A 16,952-nucleotide genomic window follows, 5' to 3' on the forward strand; every position below is an offset into this window, starting at 1 on the left:
GAAGGGTGCTGTCACAATGTTGGGGGTGTACTGCAGACCTCCTAACAGCCAGGGGGAGATAGAGGAGCGGATATGCAGGCAGACCTTGGAAAGATGCATGAACAATAGGGTTGTTGTGATGGGTGATTTTACCTTTTCATATATTGACTGGGACACACTTATTGCTAGAGGCATGGATGGAGCAGAATTTGTAAGGCGCATCCAGAAGGCAGCAGGGTAGCATGGTGGTTAGCATAAATGCTTCACAGCTCCAGGGTCCCAGGTTCGATTCACGGCTGGGTCACTGTCTGTGTGGAGTCTGCACGTCCTCCCCGTGTGTGCGTGGGTTTCCTCCGGGTGCTCCGGTTTCCTCCCACAGTCCAAAGATGTGCATGTTAGGTGGATTGGCCATGATAAATTGCCCGTAGTGTCCTAAAAAAAGTAAGGTTAAGGGGGGGGTTGTTGGGTTACGGGTATGGGGTGGATACGTGGGTTTGAGTAGGGTGATCATTGCTCGGCACAACATCGAGGGCTGAAGGGCCTGTTCTGTGCTGTACTGTTCTAGGTTCTATAATATGTGAATAGCCCAACTTGGGAAGGGTGCCTTATTAGACCTGTTGCTGGGGAATGAGATCGGCCAGGTGATCGAAGTTTCAGTAAGAGATCATTTCGGGAACAGTGATCACAATTCTGTAAGCTGCTTATGGATAAAGACAAGAGTGGTCCTCAGATGAAGGTGTTAGACTGGGGAAAGGCTAATCACAACAGCATTAGGCAGGATCTGGAGAGTGTTGACTGGGCGGGGCTGTTTGAGGGAAAGTCAACATCCGGCATGTGGGAGGCTTTCAAATGTCAGTTGAGTAGAATTCAGGACCGGCTTGTGCTTGTGAGGACGAAAGGTAAGGGTGGCAAGTATAGGGAACCTTGGATGACGAGAGATATCATGAACCTTGTCAAAAAGTCAAAGGAAACATTCGTAAGGCTTAGGACAGATGAAGCTCTTGAAGAATATAAAGAAAGGAGGAAGAAACTCAAGGTAGGAGTTAGGAAGGCGAAAAGGAGTCATGAAATGTCGTTGGCAAACAGGATTATAGAAAATCCTAAGGCGTTTTATATATATATAAAGAGCAAGAGGGTAGTCAGAGAAAGGGTTGGTCCATTCAAGGATATTGGAGGGAATCTATGTATGGAATCAGAGGAAATGGGTGAGATACTAAATGAACACTTTGCCTCACCATTCATCGAATAGAAGGCCTCCCGACATTTTTCACGCCCTCCCGCTATTCTCCCCCCCCCCCACGCCCGACCCACGCCACGAATCGCCGCTCGCCGTTTTTTACGGCGAGTGGCGATTCTCCGAGGCTGATGGCCCGAGCGGCCGGGCCTTCACGCCCGTTTCAACACGGCAGCAAACACACCTGCTCACTGCCGTCGTGAAACGGGCGGCAGATGCCCGTTTGGGGCATCTGGGGGCCCGATTGGCACGGCAGTACCACGGCCATGCCAAGGGGGGCATAGGCCCGCGATCGGTGGGCACCGATCGCGGGCCGTGTGTCCGTAACGGACGCACTCTTTTCCCTCCGCCGCCCCGCAAGATCAAGCCACCACGTCTTGCGGGGCAGCTGAGGGAAAAGACGGCAACTGCGCATGCGCGGATTGGCATTGTCCAACCTGCGCATGCGCGGCCGACATCATCGGCCGCGTCAGCCGGCGTGACGCTTGACGTGCGGCCTTGATGCATTGGTGGTCATCTTCCTAGATTCTATAGACTGTAGAACAGTTGCTACAGATTGGAGGGTAGCTAATAAAACCCCACTATTTAAAAAGGGAGGTAAAGAGAAAACAGAGAATTGTAGACCAGTAAGCCTGATGTTGGTAGTGTGGAAAATTCTAGATTCCATTATCAAAGATTTAATAGCAGAGCACTTGGAAAACAATTGCACGATCGACAGCATGGATTTATGAAAGTGAAATTACGCTTGGCAAATCTACTGGAATTCTTTGAAGATGTAACTGGTAGAGTTTTTAAAAATTTTTATTTTAAATTTAGAGTACCCGATTATTTTTTTCCAATTGAGGGGCAATTTAGCATTGCCAATTCACCTACTCTGCATATCTTTTGGATTGTGGGAGTGAGACCCACGCAGACACGCGGATAATGTGCAAACTCCACACGGGCAGTGACCCGGAGCCAGGATGGAACCTGGGTCCTCGGCGCCGTGAAGCAGCAGTGCTAAGTCATTGTGCCGCACAGGATCCGTGAAATATGAGCTTCTCCGCTAATGACGGAGGCCTGGCCCACCTGGGACTCGTAATGAGAGTGCATAAAAGCTGGCACGGACAGAGATTGGCATCGTGGCCGTAGCGGCCGTTTCCTTTGACCTTGAATAAACCACCGGTTACTCAACTACTTGGGCTCCTGGGTCTTGATACTGGCGATGAGGTATAACAACAACCTTTATTAGTGTCACAAGTAGGCTTACATTAACACTGCAATGAAGTTACTATGAAAATCACCGAGTCACCACACTCTGGCGCCTGTTCGGGTACACAGAGGGAGAATTCAGAAATGTCCAATTCACCGAACAAGCGCATCTTTCGGGACTTGTGGGAGGAAACCAGGAGGAAACCCACACAGACACGGGGAGGACGTGCAGACTCCGCACTGACAGTCACCCAAGCCGGGAATCGAACCTGGGACCCTGGCGCTGTGAAGCACCGGTGCTAACCACTGTGCCACCATGCCGCCCATTAGGGTTCTGGAAGGCCCAGCCCCTTCGGAATATTGTCGGGCAGCAACGCGTCGAATAAAGTTTGAAAATGCTGCTCTTTGGAAAGTTAGAGGCCTTCGATGTCGGCTTGGGAGTTTGGGCCCAATACACAGAGCGGATGCGGTACATCGTGCAGGCTAACAGTATCAGTGGAGAGGATCGATGGAAGGTAATCCTCCTGACTGCCTGCAGGGCCCCAACCATCGGCAAAATTAAAAACCTAATGTATCCGGCTGCCCCGGATTCAAAGCCCTTTCAGGAATTGGTGGGGTTGGTATCCAATCATTATGATCTGAAACAGTCTGTGGACATGCAACAATTCCGACTTACACTGCTGTGAGGACACTGGGGGAGTCAGTAATGGACTTTGTAACAAGGCTCCGAAGGCTGGCTGAACATTGTGCGTTCGGTCCAGCCCTCTCTGAGATGCTACGGCACCGTTTGGTATGCGGGATTAACAAAGGGGCAACCCAGAGGAAGTTTTTAAAAAATAAATTTAGAGTACCCAATTGTTCTTTTCCAATTAAGGGGCAATTCGGCGTGGTCAATACACCTAACTTGCACATCTTTGCGTTGTGGGGGTGAGACCCACGCAGACACGGGGAGGATGTGCAAACTCCACACGGACAGCGACCCGGGGCCGGGATTCGAACCCGGGTCTTTGGCGCCGTGAGGCAGCAGGGCTAACAACTGCGCCACTGTGCCGCCCAACCCAGAGGAAGTTGTTGGCGGGACCAGCACTGGACTTGTAAAGAGCCATTGAGGTGGCCCTGTCCAGTGAGAATGCTGAAAAGGGGCTTTAGAAACTCTAAAGTTCCATTGACTACAGCGGCTTTAGCATTGGACGACCACTACACAGGAGTGCAGCGCCCTCTCATGGCAGAGCTCGCCAACAGGGCAGCCAAGTTTAGGATACACTTCACATAACGGTTCAGGAGGCAAGTGTGTCTTTCAGTCGAAGGCGGTCACGTACCTGGGTTGACCGTGTGGATAAGGCTGACGGTCACCCAGTGGAGGAGAAGGTCCAGGCCATAAAGGCAACTCCGACACTAGAAAGTACCACCGACCTGATGTCATGTCTCGTGAACTATTACGTGAAGTTTATCCTAAACTTGGCCACCCCGTTGGCACCTCCTCCTGCATTATTAAGGAAGAATCAAAGGTGGGTACGTGGAGTGCCGCAAGAGGACGTGTTTGCCAGGGCGAAGAGGCAGCTGCTGCCTTCCCAGCTGTGGACCATTACGGTCCTTCATGGCCGATCATCCTCATGTGTGGCAAATAGCAAACGCTGACACCCCCAGTCAACTCCCGCTGCCTGCGAGCAACCCCTCTCCGCCAGTAACACTGAACTTCATGGATACTGTGCCAGTGACGGCCGTACAGATTCATACACGGACCCAAAGGGATCCCACGGCCCCCCCCCCCCCTCCCCCCTCCCGCGGCAGCCCTACATCATGAATCATCAGGACCTTAGCGTGGAGGACGATGTCCTCCTATGGGGAGCTCACGCGTTCATCCTGCGGCTGGGCCAAGAGTCGATCCTGCAAGACCTGCATTGTGGAGACCCGGGGGGCTTCGAAGATGAAGATGGCAGCAAGGAGCTATGCAATGGCCTGCAATGGATGGCAACATCGAGATTGTGGTACAAAGCCGGCCAGCATTCCGGGAGCACCAGGAGCTCCGTCAGCTTCGCTCCATCTCTGGGAATGGCCAGGGTGCCCCTGGGTGCAGTTGCACACCGACTTTACTAAGCCTTTCATAGGGTCCGTGTTTCCGGTCCTCGTAGACGCCCACTCCAAGTGGGTGGAGGTGCCCACCAGATGACCACCAGTGCTTTGAGAACTATTGTGGAGAAATTTCAGCTCTCCTTCAGTACCCAAGGGCCAGCGCCGGCCCTAGGGTTGCTGGCGCCCCGGGCAAGCTGAACTTCGGCGCCCTTTGGGGGGGGGGTGGGTGGGTGGGGGGCGGGGCCGGGCGGGGCCGGGGGGGGCGGAGTGGGGGGGGGGCGGAGGAGGGGCCCGGGGGGGGGGGCCCGGAGGGGGGGGCCGGAGGGGGCCCGAGGGGGGGGGGGGCGGAGTGAGCCCGAGGGGGGGGGGGGGGGGGGGAATGACCACCGGCGAGCCTGGATCCATCCGCCATGTTTGTGCGGGGCGGCCTGAGGGAGGGCGGCCACCGCGCATGCGCTGGTTGGCCACAGGCCCAACTGCGCATGCGCGGGACCCGAGTCTTTTACGCGGCGCCGGGTCTCTGACGCCGGTCACGCACTCCTTCATGGCGCCCCCTAGCACATGGCGCCCCGGGCGACTGCCCGAGTTGCCGGTACCTTGAGCCGGCCCTGCCAAGGGCCGTCGGAGATATTAGTCACAGATACGGGACCCCATTCACTAGCAAGGAGTTCCAATCATTCATCTGTGCCAAAGGGGCGAGGCACGTCCGTCTGCCCCCAACCACCCGTCCTCGAATAGCTTGGCGGAGCGGGCGGTTCAAACATTCAAACAAAGCATGCGGAAACAGACTTGAAACGTGGGTGGCAGCGGTCCACTCCGTCACCGCACCCTCTTCAGCACACCCTCAGGGTCGAGGGTGACTTGCTTCCACTCCGGGGAGGTGGTTCCTGCGGTGGCTGAATAGCCCAATCCTGGATCCGCAGACTCTGCCACAGGTTCGGCAGGGGGTATTCGATGAGATGGGTGGGTGGGACACTCTGGATTCTGCGCGCTCCTTCCGCTGTTTACGCTCGGCCTCCACGTGCTCCACCCTATGCTGCCAGGTGATTGGCTTTTCTCCAGTTTGTGCGTTCTCAGGCAAGCGCTTCCCATGTGTCGATGGGGATGTTGCATTTATTTACTGCTGAATTCCCCACTTTCCAGGGGCTTACCAAAGACCAGAAACTGAACTGGACCAGTCCCCTAAATACTGTGGCTACAAGAGCAGGTCAGAAGCGAGGAATCCTGTGACGAGTAACTCAAATCCTGACTCTTCCCCCCCCCCCCCCCCAAAAAAAAACCTGTCCACCATCTACAAGGCGTAAGTCAGGAGTGTGATGGGATACTCTCCACTTGCCTGGACGAATGCACATTCCAACAACACTCAAGAACCTTGATACATAGAACATAGAACATAGAACAGTACAGCCCCTTCGGCCCTCAATGTTGTGCCGAGCCATGATCACCCTACTCAAACCCACATATCCACCCTATACCCATACCCCAACCCCCCCCTAACCTTACTTTTATTAGGACACTATGGGCAATTTAGCATGGCCAATCCACCTAACCCGCACATCTTTGGACTGTGGGAGGAAACCGGAGCACCCGGAGGAAACCTACGCACACAGGGGGAGGACATGCAGACTCCACACAGACAGTGACCCAGCCGGGAATTGAACCTGGGACCCTGGAGCTGTGAAGCATTTATGCTAACCACCATGCTACCCTGCTGCCCAAATACCATGCATGAAGAATAGCCCCCTTCATTGGCACCCTATCCATGAACACATTCCCTCCACCACCGATGCACAGTAGCGGCACTACGTACCACCTTCAAGATGCACTGCCAGAGGTCTTCGGCAGCAACCTCCAAATCCACAAACCTACCACCTAAAGGACAAGGACAACGGACACATAGAAAAACCATTAATTGGAAGTACCCTTCTGGCTTATTAATTTATTACCGTTCCCCACTGTCGCTGGGTTAAAACCCTGATCCAAGAAGACAGCTCACCTTCTCAGGAGAAATTACGGATGGACAGTAAAAGTATTAGTTTGAGATTTTTCAATATGAGATACCTTGCGAACTATTCACAATGAAGCATGCACGCATCACATCAAAGCAGGGTTGTGAACTGTGCAGTGAGGTGCAGTTTGGTTCACTGGCTGTGGAGGTGGCTGTAACTGTGTGGGTTCCCTCTGATGCTCCATTTAGGTGCAGGAATACACGAGGACTCTCGCTGTGAACACGGCCAAGCTGCAGAACCTGACACGGCGGGTGGAGAGCATGGAGAGTGGAGGCTTCTACACCCAACTCGAATTCGACCTGCTGAAACTGGAGATCCGAGAGCTGATGTCACTCACCGGTCAGCTGGTGGCCTTTCTCAACGGCAACAACAGCATGATTGACCAGCTTTACAGTGAAGAGCTATGAAGGACGAGGGGAGGAGCGGAGGGGGGAAGGAGCCTTATTGAAACCTACAGGATACTGAGCGGCCTAGATGGAGAGGATGTTTCCACTGGTAGGAAAAACTATAACCCGAGGCGAAGGCCTCAGACTGAAGGGACGATCCTTTAAAACTGAGATGAGGAGGAATTTCTTCAGCCAGGATGTGATGAATCTGTGGAACGCTTTGCCGCAGAAGGCTGTGGAGGCCAAATCACTGTTTTAAGACAAAGATAGATAGGTTCTTGATTAATAAGGGGATCAGGGGTTATGGGGCGAAGGCAGGAGAATGGGGATGAGAAACATATCAGCCATGATTGAATGGCGGAGCAGACTAGATGGGCTGAATAGCTTAATTCTGCTCCTATGTTTTATGGTCTTAAAACAATCATTGGTTCATCTCTTTGCTCTCCAGCTGCAACCTTGGTTGTTCTAGTAGCTCATTTCATTCCAAATCATTTTCCTTGAAATTTCGCCAAGGGTCACTCCCCTCTTCCTGTGCATTCTTACCTTTCGCAATGCCATCCAGCTAACAGATGATAGTGCCCACTGATGACACATGGACATCACCCTCTTCACCTACTCCAGTCTTATCCCCAATTTCGGATGAGCCTTAACTTCCATTGGAAAGATTGAAGCCATTGTAGAATCCCTACAGTGCAAAAGGAGGCCATTCGACCCATCGGGTCTGCACCTCCCCTCCGAAAAAGCACCCGACCTAATCCCACTCCCACACCCTAGCCCCATAAATGTGTGCATTGATTGTGGCCAATCCATCTAACCTGCACGTCTTTGGACTGTGGGAGGAAACCGGAGCACCCGGAGGAAACCCACGCACACACGGGGAGAACGTGCAAACTCCTCACAGTCAGTCGTCCAATGCCAGTCAAACCTGGGTTGCCTGCACTGTGCCACTGTGCCATCCGTCTTCAACAATTGACCACTCACCAGATTCCTCAGCACGATAAGAATCACCGTCCGTGGACATGTCCAAAATTCCGGGAAGGTTGATGAGAGCGCAGCTGTGATTTGTTAACACCTTGAGTGAACCGCGCGGAAGGAGAGTTGAAGCTGACTCATTAATAACTTTCAAAAGGAAATTGGATGCACACTTGAAATATTAAGAATTGCAGGTTATTGAGAAAAGACTGATAAAGTTGGATTAATTAGAAACCTCATAGGGGCTGGTTTAGTACAGTGGGCTAAACAGCTGGCTTGTAATGCAGAACAAGGCCAGCAGCGTGGGTTCAATTCCCGTACCAGCCTCCCCGAACAGGCGCCGGAATTTGGCGACTGGGGGCTTTTCACAGTAACTTCATTGAAGCCCACTTGTGACAATAAGCGATTATTATTATTATTATTCAAAGGGCTGGCACAGAAATGATTGGCTAAATGGCCTCATTCTGTCCTGTACGACTCTACATTTGCAGGTCGACATGGCGACACCTTCAGAATCCTGTTCGCTCCCGAGACAGACTTCCATCCCTGCAATCTTCAGCTTTACAAAGTCTGCCTGTCTCGAACATTGCCGTGCTCCACCCCGACCTCTTCCTCACCTCACATTTACACCTTTATCGTCTCGATCCGAATCCTCCCCTCATGCGTCCTCTGCCCCTCCGATGACTCTGACTCATTAAAATTTAGCAACTTGAATTCTATCCTGATCAAAAATCCCATTCACCCCGTCCTCACTAACCTTCACTGGCTCTTCGTGCTCTTCACGGGTAGCACGGTAGCATGGTGGTTAGCATAAATGCTTCACAGCTCCAGGCAGCGCCGGCCCTAGGGTTGCTGGCGCCCTGGGCAAGCTGAAGTTCGGCGCCCTTGGGGGGGGGGGCGAGACCGAGGGCGGGGGCGGGACAGAGGGCGGGGCCGAGGCGGGGGCGGGCAGACCTGAGGGGGGGCGGGGCGGGCGGACCCGAGGGGGGGGGGGCGGGGCGGGCGGACCCGAGGGGGGGGGCGGGGCGGGCAGACCCGAGGGAGGGGCGGGGGGGCGGACCCGAGAGGGGGGCGGGGGGGGCGGACCCGAGAGGGGGCGGGCGGACCCGAGAGGGGGGGGCAGGGGACCCGAGGGGGGGGGGGGGGGGCGGGGGACCCGTGGGGGGGGGGCGGACCCGAGGGGGGGCGGACCCGAGAGGGGGGGGCGGACCCGTGGGGGGGGGGCGGGGGACCCGAGGCGGGGGGGGCGGACCCGCGGGGTCGGGGGACCGAGGGGGGGAGCGGACCGAGGGGGGGGGGGCGGACCGAGGGGGCGGACCGCGTGGCAGGGCAGCCACTGCGCATGCGCTGGTTGGCACCGGCCCAACTGCGCATGCGCGGGACCCGAGTCCCTGGCGCCCCCTACCACATGGCGTCCCGGGCGACTGCCCGAGTTGCCGGTGCCTTGAGCCGGCCCTGGCTCCAGGGTCCCAGGTTCGGTTCCTGGCTGGGTCACTGTTTGTGCGGAGTCTGCACGTCCTCCCCGTGTGTGCGTGGGTTTCCTCCGGGTGCTCCGGTTTCCTCCCACAGTCCAAAGATGTGCGGGTTAGGTGGATTGGCCATGCTAAATTGCCCGTAGTGTCCGAAAAAGTAAGGTTAAGGGGGGGTTGTTGGGTTACGGGTATAGCGTGGGTTTGAGTAGGGTAATCATTGTTCGGCACAACATTGAGGGCCGAAGGGCCTGTTCTATGCTGTACTGTTCTATGTTCATTCTGTACTTCAGTTCCTCAGTAACTTTGCCCTGTTCTTGCCTATCACCCTCACATGCTCCAGCTACTCAACTGACTCCGAACTCTCTTTGTCGGTAGTCGGTAATCCATCCTCTTGACTATCTCCCTCCCCAGTGACATGCAAGAGACCCAATTGCTGGGAATTTCAATCAAACTTTCGGGGGGTTATCGAACTGATAAGGAAGATGGAGCAAAACTATAAGATATGGTGGGTGGGGTGGGGTGGGAGTCCTGACAAGGAGCATAACCTGAATTTAACCTGGGCTGTTCGACAAGCATTTCATACAAACGGCAGGGGAAATCTGGGAACGTCTCCCCGAACTGCTGACGAGGATCAACTGAAAACTGATTCTTTTTTATTACTTGACGGTATTATGCGGTGTGGAAACAAGGCGGGTAGAAGGGAGTTAGGATACTGATCGACACTGATCTCATTGAACGCCTGAACGTGCTCGAGGGACTGAATGGCCTCCCCCCCCCCCCCCCCCCCCCCCCCCGTCCCTGTGAACCCAAACACGATTCCCTTTAAACGCCGCGTGTATTTCAGATTCTGAACATGTCCCAAGCCGTCGACCAGTTGGAGTCGCTCGATAAACACAACCTGCTGGCAATCCGCAGAGAGATCGTGACGCTGAAGAAACGCCTACAGGACTGTGAGGAACATCGGCATTCACAAACCCCTACCTCCGTTGACTACGGTGAGTTAATCACGGTTAATGGCGACTGAGGAACACGGGTTTGCTCGATAAAGAGGGAGGGGTGTCGCTCACTTTGAATCATTAATCCGCTAATAAACACACACATTCTAATGACATCACTCTGAATGTGAAGATGAGAATTCACTAATCTACAAAGAATGAAAGAAAAGAGAAATCTTTCACAAACCAAAATAGGTACAGTTTCAATATTTGCAATGTTTTACAGATATCTCAGTGTGCCTGAGTTATGCATTAATCACTATAATGTCACAATAATTACAAGAGCACATTGCTGGATATGCAAACATTGGCTATTCACATTTTTCAAATTCAATGCTGAACTCGAGTTTACTATTTTTCAAACAGGGAGCTGTGATCATAACGGCCTTCTTAATGTATCCAACCCCATGGTGATACAGCTGAACTGGAGAGGATTTAGTTATAAATATGGAGGATGGGGGAGAGGTTCTGCTCCGAACTCCAGTGAAGGCGAAGTGTACTGGGTGGCTCCACTGAACACCGACTGGCGAACATTTGACTCATTCAGATTCTATTATTCACACGATGATTTACTCCTCTCTAACAATCCAACAGCCAAATCATTTCCATATTCTTGTTATTCTTCTTACTATACATACAGAGGACAGGAAAGTGGAATGGTTTTGTACAACAACTCCTTGTATTACAACTGTTACAATTCTCGGTACATGTGCAGGTTTAACATAGACACTGTGGTGATATGATCTGCATACCTGTCTGCCATTGGGGCAGAACACCGGCTTACCATTGGCCCTGGTCGGTCATGTGCCTCTCGACCGATTGGCCGAGAGGCTGAGTTAACCACGCCTCCATTAGCGAGGTATAAATGGACAAACGCCCGGCGATCGTCCATTCCATTGTGGACGATCGCAGAGCTGTGTTTTAGTCTATTAAAGCCTGACTTTTGTAAAGCACACGTCTCGCGTACAATTGATGGCACATCCGACATAAACACTGTACAATTTGCAGCCCAGTTCCCAGTCTGCGTGTGCTGAGGGCGCCCGAGGCTCGATCTCTGACTGGCGGGTTAAAGTTAAGGTAAGTACTTTTCTTTGTTCTTTGAGATTTTAGTTTAGACGGGCAGCATGGTTGGCGCAGGCTTGGAGGGCCGAAGGGCCTGTTCCTATGCTGTACTTTTCTTTGTTCTTTGTACTTGCGTTTCGTCACAGGCTGCTGATGGAGTAAATGAGGGATTTCCTCCTCTTGGCAGACAGGTCAGTAGATAATAAATCAAAGAAATGGAGAGTTGTGGCACCTTTTGTACAAATGCTTCACAGCTCCAGGGTCCCAGGTTCGATTCCCGGCTTGGGACACTGTCTGTGCGGAGTCTGCACATCCTCCCCGTGCGTGCGTGGGTTTCCTCCGGGTGCTCCGGTTTCCTCCCACAGGCCAAAGATGTGCAGGTTGGGTGGATTGGCCATGATAAATTGCCCTTAGTGTCCAAAATTCTATGAACTGAGGACAAAAGTTCGGCACAACATTGTGGGCCGAAGGGCCTGTTCTGTGCTGTATTTCTCTACGTTTCTCTATGTTTGAGAGTGCCACCAACTTCATACCCAAGCACCCGTAGAGTAAAGGGTTAACATTGATGCTGATGTAATAACGATGTCAGATCACATGACTGAGAAGGAAGTGAGATTTGACAGGAGGAGGCCCAACCTTGTGTAGAGGTCCGGATGTGTAAATACTTGCTGTAAATAATGGGTTCGAGAAATGGCAAACACGGCAGCATACTTTGAGAAAACGCACGACCCAAAATTCCCATCCCATCGCCGGCCCACGCAACGAAACAGCACCTAACTCCAGTGTAAGAAAATGTTGACTGATTGCACCAGGTCCGTCAAGGTAAGGATTCGGCCTTCAGATCTGTTACTCGCTGTGCACCAGCCGCTTGGAAGCACCATCATCTCAATGTTCCCTCCAGGTCACAAATCATACGTCTTGGAAAAAGACCATCTTTCCTTCATCGTTGTTGAGTCAAAATCCCTACATGGCTAAACCATGCGAGTATCTTTAGCGATGGACAGTAGCGGAATCGAACCTGGCACCCTGGAGCTGTGAGGCAGCGGTGCTAACCACTGTGCCACCCTCGCACATCTCCTCTAAACTTTGCCCCACGCACCTTAAACCTATGTCCCCTAGTAATTGCCCCGGGGAAAAAGCTTCTGACTATGCACTCTGTCAATGCCCCTCATAATTTTGTAGACTTCTATCAAATTAGATGAGGAACATCTCAGCCATGATTGAATGGTGGAGCAGACTCGATAGGCCGAATGGCCTAATTCTGCTCCTATATTTTATGAACTTACCAGGTCGCTCCTCAACCTCCGTCGTTCCAGTGAGAACAAACTGTGTTTATCCAACCTCTCCTCACAGCTAATTCCCTCCATACCAGGCAACATCCTGGTAAACCTCTTCTGCACCCTCTCCAAAGCCTCCAAATCCTTCTGGTAGTGTGGCGACCAAATTTGAACACTAGTGTGGCCTAACTAAGGTTCTATACAGCTGCAACATGACTTGCCCATTTCATTCTCAATGCCCCAGCCAATGAAGGCAAGCACACCTTGTGACTTCTTGATTACCTTCTCCACCTGTGTTGCCACTTTTAGTGACCTGTGGATCTGTACACCCCAGATCCCTCTGCCTGGCTCTTTACATACACTGGGCTCCATTGGAAAATGAGGTGGCCATTCAGCCCGTCAACCCCACCCCACCGTTCGATTAAATCATGGCTGATCCCACCTATCTCCATATGCACCACTTTGCCTCATGGTCCTTGACATGTTTGATAAACAAAAATCAATCAATCTCAGCCGTAAGATTTGTTGGGGGGGCGCGGCGATTGCAGAAGCAATTCTGTAAGGAGAGTGGAAGGCTCCTTTGGTTCTCGTTCTTGAAGGTTGGATAGGCAACCTTTTCTTCTGTTGCTTTAGGTTGAACCATATCTGTTTAGTTTGGTTATTCATTTCGATGCATGGTTACTGTTACTCTTGAACATCTCTTGCGAGGGGGACGAATATGACATTTGCCTCCTTTCTGTTGCCTTTTCTTCTTTTTCCATGCGGACCGTCAGGAAGTTTCATGGCACCAAACGTGTGACGGGAAGAAGTTGGAGTGGATACATTTTTGTCTAAATTTAGAGTACCCAATTTTTTTATTCCCAATTAAGGGGCAATTTAGCGCGGCCAATCCACCTAACCTGCACATCTTTGGGTTGTGGGGGCGAAACCCACGCAGACATGGGGAGAATGTGCAAACTCTACACGGACAGTGACCCAGAGCCGGGATCGAACCTGAGACCTCAGCGCCGCAGTCCCAGTGCTAACCACTGCGCCACATGCCGCCCTGGAGTGAGATGCTTGTCGGTGTAGACAGTGATAGATCTGGTTGCAACAGGGCGACATCGTAGCACAGTGGTTAGCACCGATGCTTCACCGCGCCAGTGACCCGGGTTCAATTCTCGGCTTGGGTCACTGCCTGTGCGGCGTCTGCACGTTCTCCCCCGTGCCTGCGTGGGTTTCCTCCGGGCGCTCCGGTTTCCTCCCACAAGTCCCGAAAGATGTGCTGTCAGGCGAATTGGACATTCTGAACTCTCCCTCTGTGTACCCGAACAGGCGCCGGAGGGCTTTTCACAGTAACTTCATTGCAGTGTTACTGTCAGCCTACTTGTGACACTAATAAAGGTTATTATTATGGGATTGTGGCTTGCTAGATGGAAGTTGCAGACTCTGCACAGTGGTTGCTGTGTCGATCACCTGTAACAACATTGAAGTTGGAGTTTTAGGCTCCTCAGACTGCTAAGTAATCTCAAGTGCAGTAGGTTGGTCTGATGCCAGGGACATTCCGGGACCTGGAACGATCATGGACAAACCTGTTCCGCAATTTTGTTTTCTTTATTCATTCATGAGATGTGGGCGTCGCTGGATGGGCCGGCATTTACCGTCCATCCCTGAGGCAATTTCAGGGTCAACCCCATTGCTGTGGGCCTGGAGTCACATGTAGGCCAGACCGGGTAAGGACGGCAGATTTCCTTCCCTGAAGGGACATTAGTGAACCAGTTGTTTTTTCTTTACAACAATTGACCATGAATTCCAGATTTTTTGAAATTGAATTCAAATTTCACCATGTGCCCTGGCGGGATTCGAAGCCAGGTCCCCAGAGCATTTAGCTGGATCTCTGAATTACTAGTCCAGCGACAAGACCACTCCGCCACTGCCTCCGCTGCAAACAGTAGAGAGATTGAAGGTGTAATTCAAGTTGGAACACCCTTTGATGTTTGAGCATTCAGGAACATGTCGCTCTGGCTGACTACTGGCTGGATTCTCCGTGACATTGCGCTGACATCGCGAAGCGCGATCAGCCAGAGAATCAGCTCCGACGTCGAAATCGGATGGGACGATTTCCCGACAACGTGTTTCTAATGTCCTATAAAAAATCGTGAAGCTGGTCTGCTGGCTGAGGCGGCTGCAAGAGGAGGTAGGAGGTGGTGTGAGGGGACTGCAGGCTACTGTATCGGACACCGGCTGTGTTTTCTGTGTGGGGGAGGGTCATGGCCAGGGCCGGAGGAGGGGCGGGGAAGTGGGGGGGGGGTCTTGTTATGCTCTTGGCGTAGCATAAGCGGCTTCCTTGATGTGCACGCTGACAAAGGAAGGTTCAGACGTGGAGATAACGTCAACACGTTTATTGAACTATTTACAATTCTCCTACACAGGTTCGCCACTACTGTTAATTCTTCTATAGCTACTCAGACTGACGACTCAGTCTGCTACAATCCACGTGGTGGGTGTGATGTTGAATCAACCCTGTGTCTGTACTCACTGAGTGTCTCCACTGGAAAGAGGAAGATCATGTGTGCTGTGTCCTTTATATATGGGTTGGTGTAATGCCCTCCTGTGGTCGTGTCACCTCTGTGTGTATCGTGAATGCCCATTGGTCGTGTCCTATCTTACTGACCTATTGGTTGAGTGTCTGTGTGACATGTCTCTGGTGCTCCCTCTAGTGTCTAGCTAGTCTACATGTACTTACATTAACCCCTTGTGTATTTACAGTGATGCATATCACCACATAGGCCACCGCCCCGACGGCGCCAACAGCTGCTTCCACCTCTATCCAGGCATGGCGAACGGTGGCGCCTGCCGACCGCCGTCCTGGCCCGGGGTAAAGCACCAGCCTCTTCTCCTCCATGGAGTCCAGGAGGATCTCGAGTTCCGCTTCCCGGAAGCGCGGCGCTGCCCTCCTTGCGGCCATGTCGGCTGCGATGCTTGGGGAGAATGAATTTCGTCAAGCCGCGGCGGGGTGTCAATTACGGAACCGGCGAATCGGCTGCCGTTCCGTTAACAGAGGGTGGCGTTCCACATACTCCCGTGCTAGCCCCTTGGGAGCAGTTGAATCGCTGCAGCTCTGGACCCGATCCCCGGCTCAGGTTACTGATCTGTCAACTGCTCGGCCCAAGATCGCAAGAAACTGCAGAGTGTGGTGAACTCAGCCCAACGTACCGCACAAGCTCGCCACCCTCCCATTGATTCTGTCTACACCTCGCGCTGCCTCAGGAAGGCAGGCAGCATTATCAGAGACCCCTCACACCCAGGCATTGCCTTCTTCCAGAACCTTCCATCAGGCAGAAGGTACAGAAGTCTGAAGACCCGCACGTCCAGACATAGGAACAGCTTCTTCCCCACAGCTACAAGACTCCTCAACGACTCCCCCTTCGGACTGATCTGTTCCCTGTAAGAACACTATTCACGATGCCCTATGCTGCTCTTGCTCATGTACTTGTCTTGTTTGGCCCCTTGTTCCGCACTGTAACCATTCATTGTTTGTCGATATACCATTTGTCAACGTTCTCTGTTGATTATTCTTTTTCTCTACTATGTACGTACTATAGGTTAGGTGGATTGGCCATGATAAATTGCTCTTAGTGTCCATAAAGGTTAGGAGGGGTTATTGGGTTACGGGGATAGGGTGGAAGTGAGGGCTTAAGTGGATCGGTGCAGACTCGATGGGCTGAATGGCCTCCTTCTGCACTGTATGTTCTATGTTCAATGTTCTTGGAACCTGGTCCGAACCCTTAAAGATCTGCTTGCAGGAGGGCGGTGTGGTGGTGCAGTGGTTAGCACTGCAGCTTCACGGTGCTGAGGTCCCAGGTTCGATCGCGGCCCTGGGTCACTGTCCGTGTGGAGTTTGCACATTCTCCCCGTGTTTGCGTGGGTTTCACCCCCACAACCCAAAGATGTGCAGGGTAGGTAGATTGGCCACGCTAAATTGCCCCTTAATTGGAAAAGAAATGAATTGGATACTCTAAATTTGAAAAAAAGCGAGCTGCTTGCAGTTCATCCAAACATCTCGCCATTCACAATGCTACATAGTTATTTATATGAAGTCGGGATTGTAATATTTTTCCAAAGGTCCTTCCACTGTTTCCTTCAGTGCTGTAGTCTCCTTCTTGTGACTCTTGGCTTCCTCCTGGAATAGCGAGAATTCCTGAGCCTTCTCTGAAAACTGGGTGACCAACTCTTTCACAGAGGCATATAATTCATTTGCTCCACTTTGTAATGTTCCCAAGGGATAAACTCAGACCTGAGGGATCCTTCTAGCAGGTCAAT

At 52.4% G+C, this 16,952-nt stretch overlaps 1 protein-coding gene across 1 annotated transcript; it reads left to right on the forward strand.

Annotated features, from left to right (window-relative positions):
- The first annotated feature begins 4,204 nt into the window (after nucleotides 1-4,204).
- LOC119957702 (olfactomedin-4-like) lies at nucleotides 4,205-11,054 on the forward strand. Its single transcript, XM_038785767.1, has 5 exons — nucleotides 4,205-4,432; nucleotides 6,675-6,879; nucleotides 8,714-8,718; nucleotides 10,161-10,311; nucleotides 10,678-11,054. The coding sequence occupies exons 1-5, from the start codon at nucleotides 4,205-4,207 to the stop codon at nucleotides 11,052-11,054; spliced, it is 966 nt and encodes a 321-aa protein (XP_038641695.1).
- The last annotated feature ends 5,898 nt before the right edge of the window (nucleotides 11,055-16,952 follow it).

This window comes from Scyliorhinus canicula, chromosome 27 (genome assembly GCF_902713615.1).
Source record: "Scyliorhinus canicula chromosome 27, sScyCan1.1, whole genome shotgun sequence".
NCBI classification, from domain to species: domain Eukaryota; kingdom Metazoa; phylum Chordata; class Chondrichthyes; order Carcharhiniformes; family Scyliorhinidae; genus Scyliorhinus; species Scyliorhinus canicula.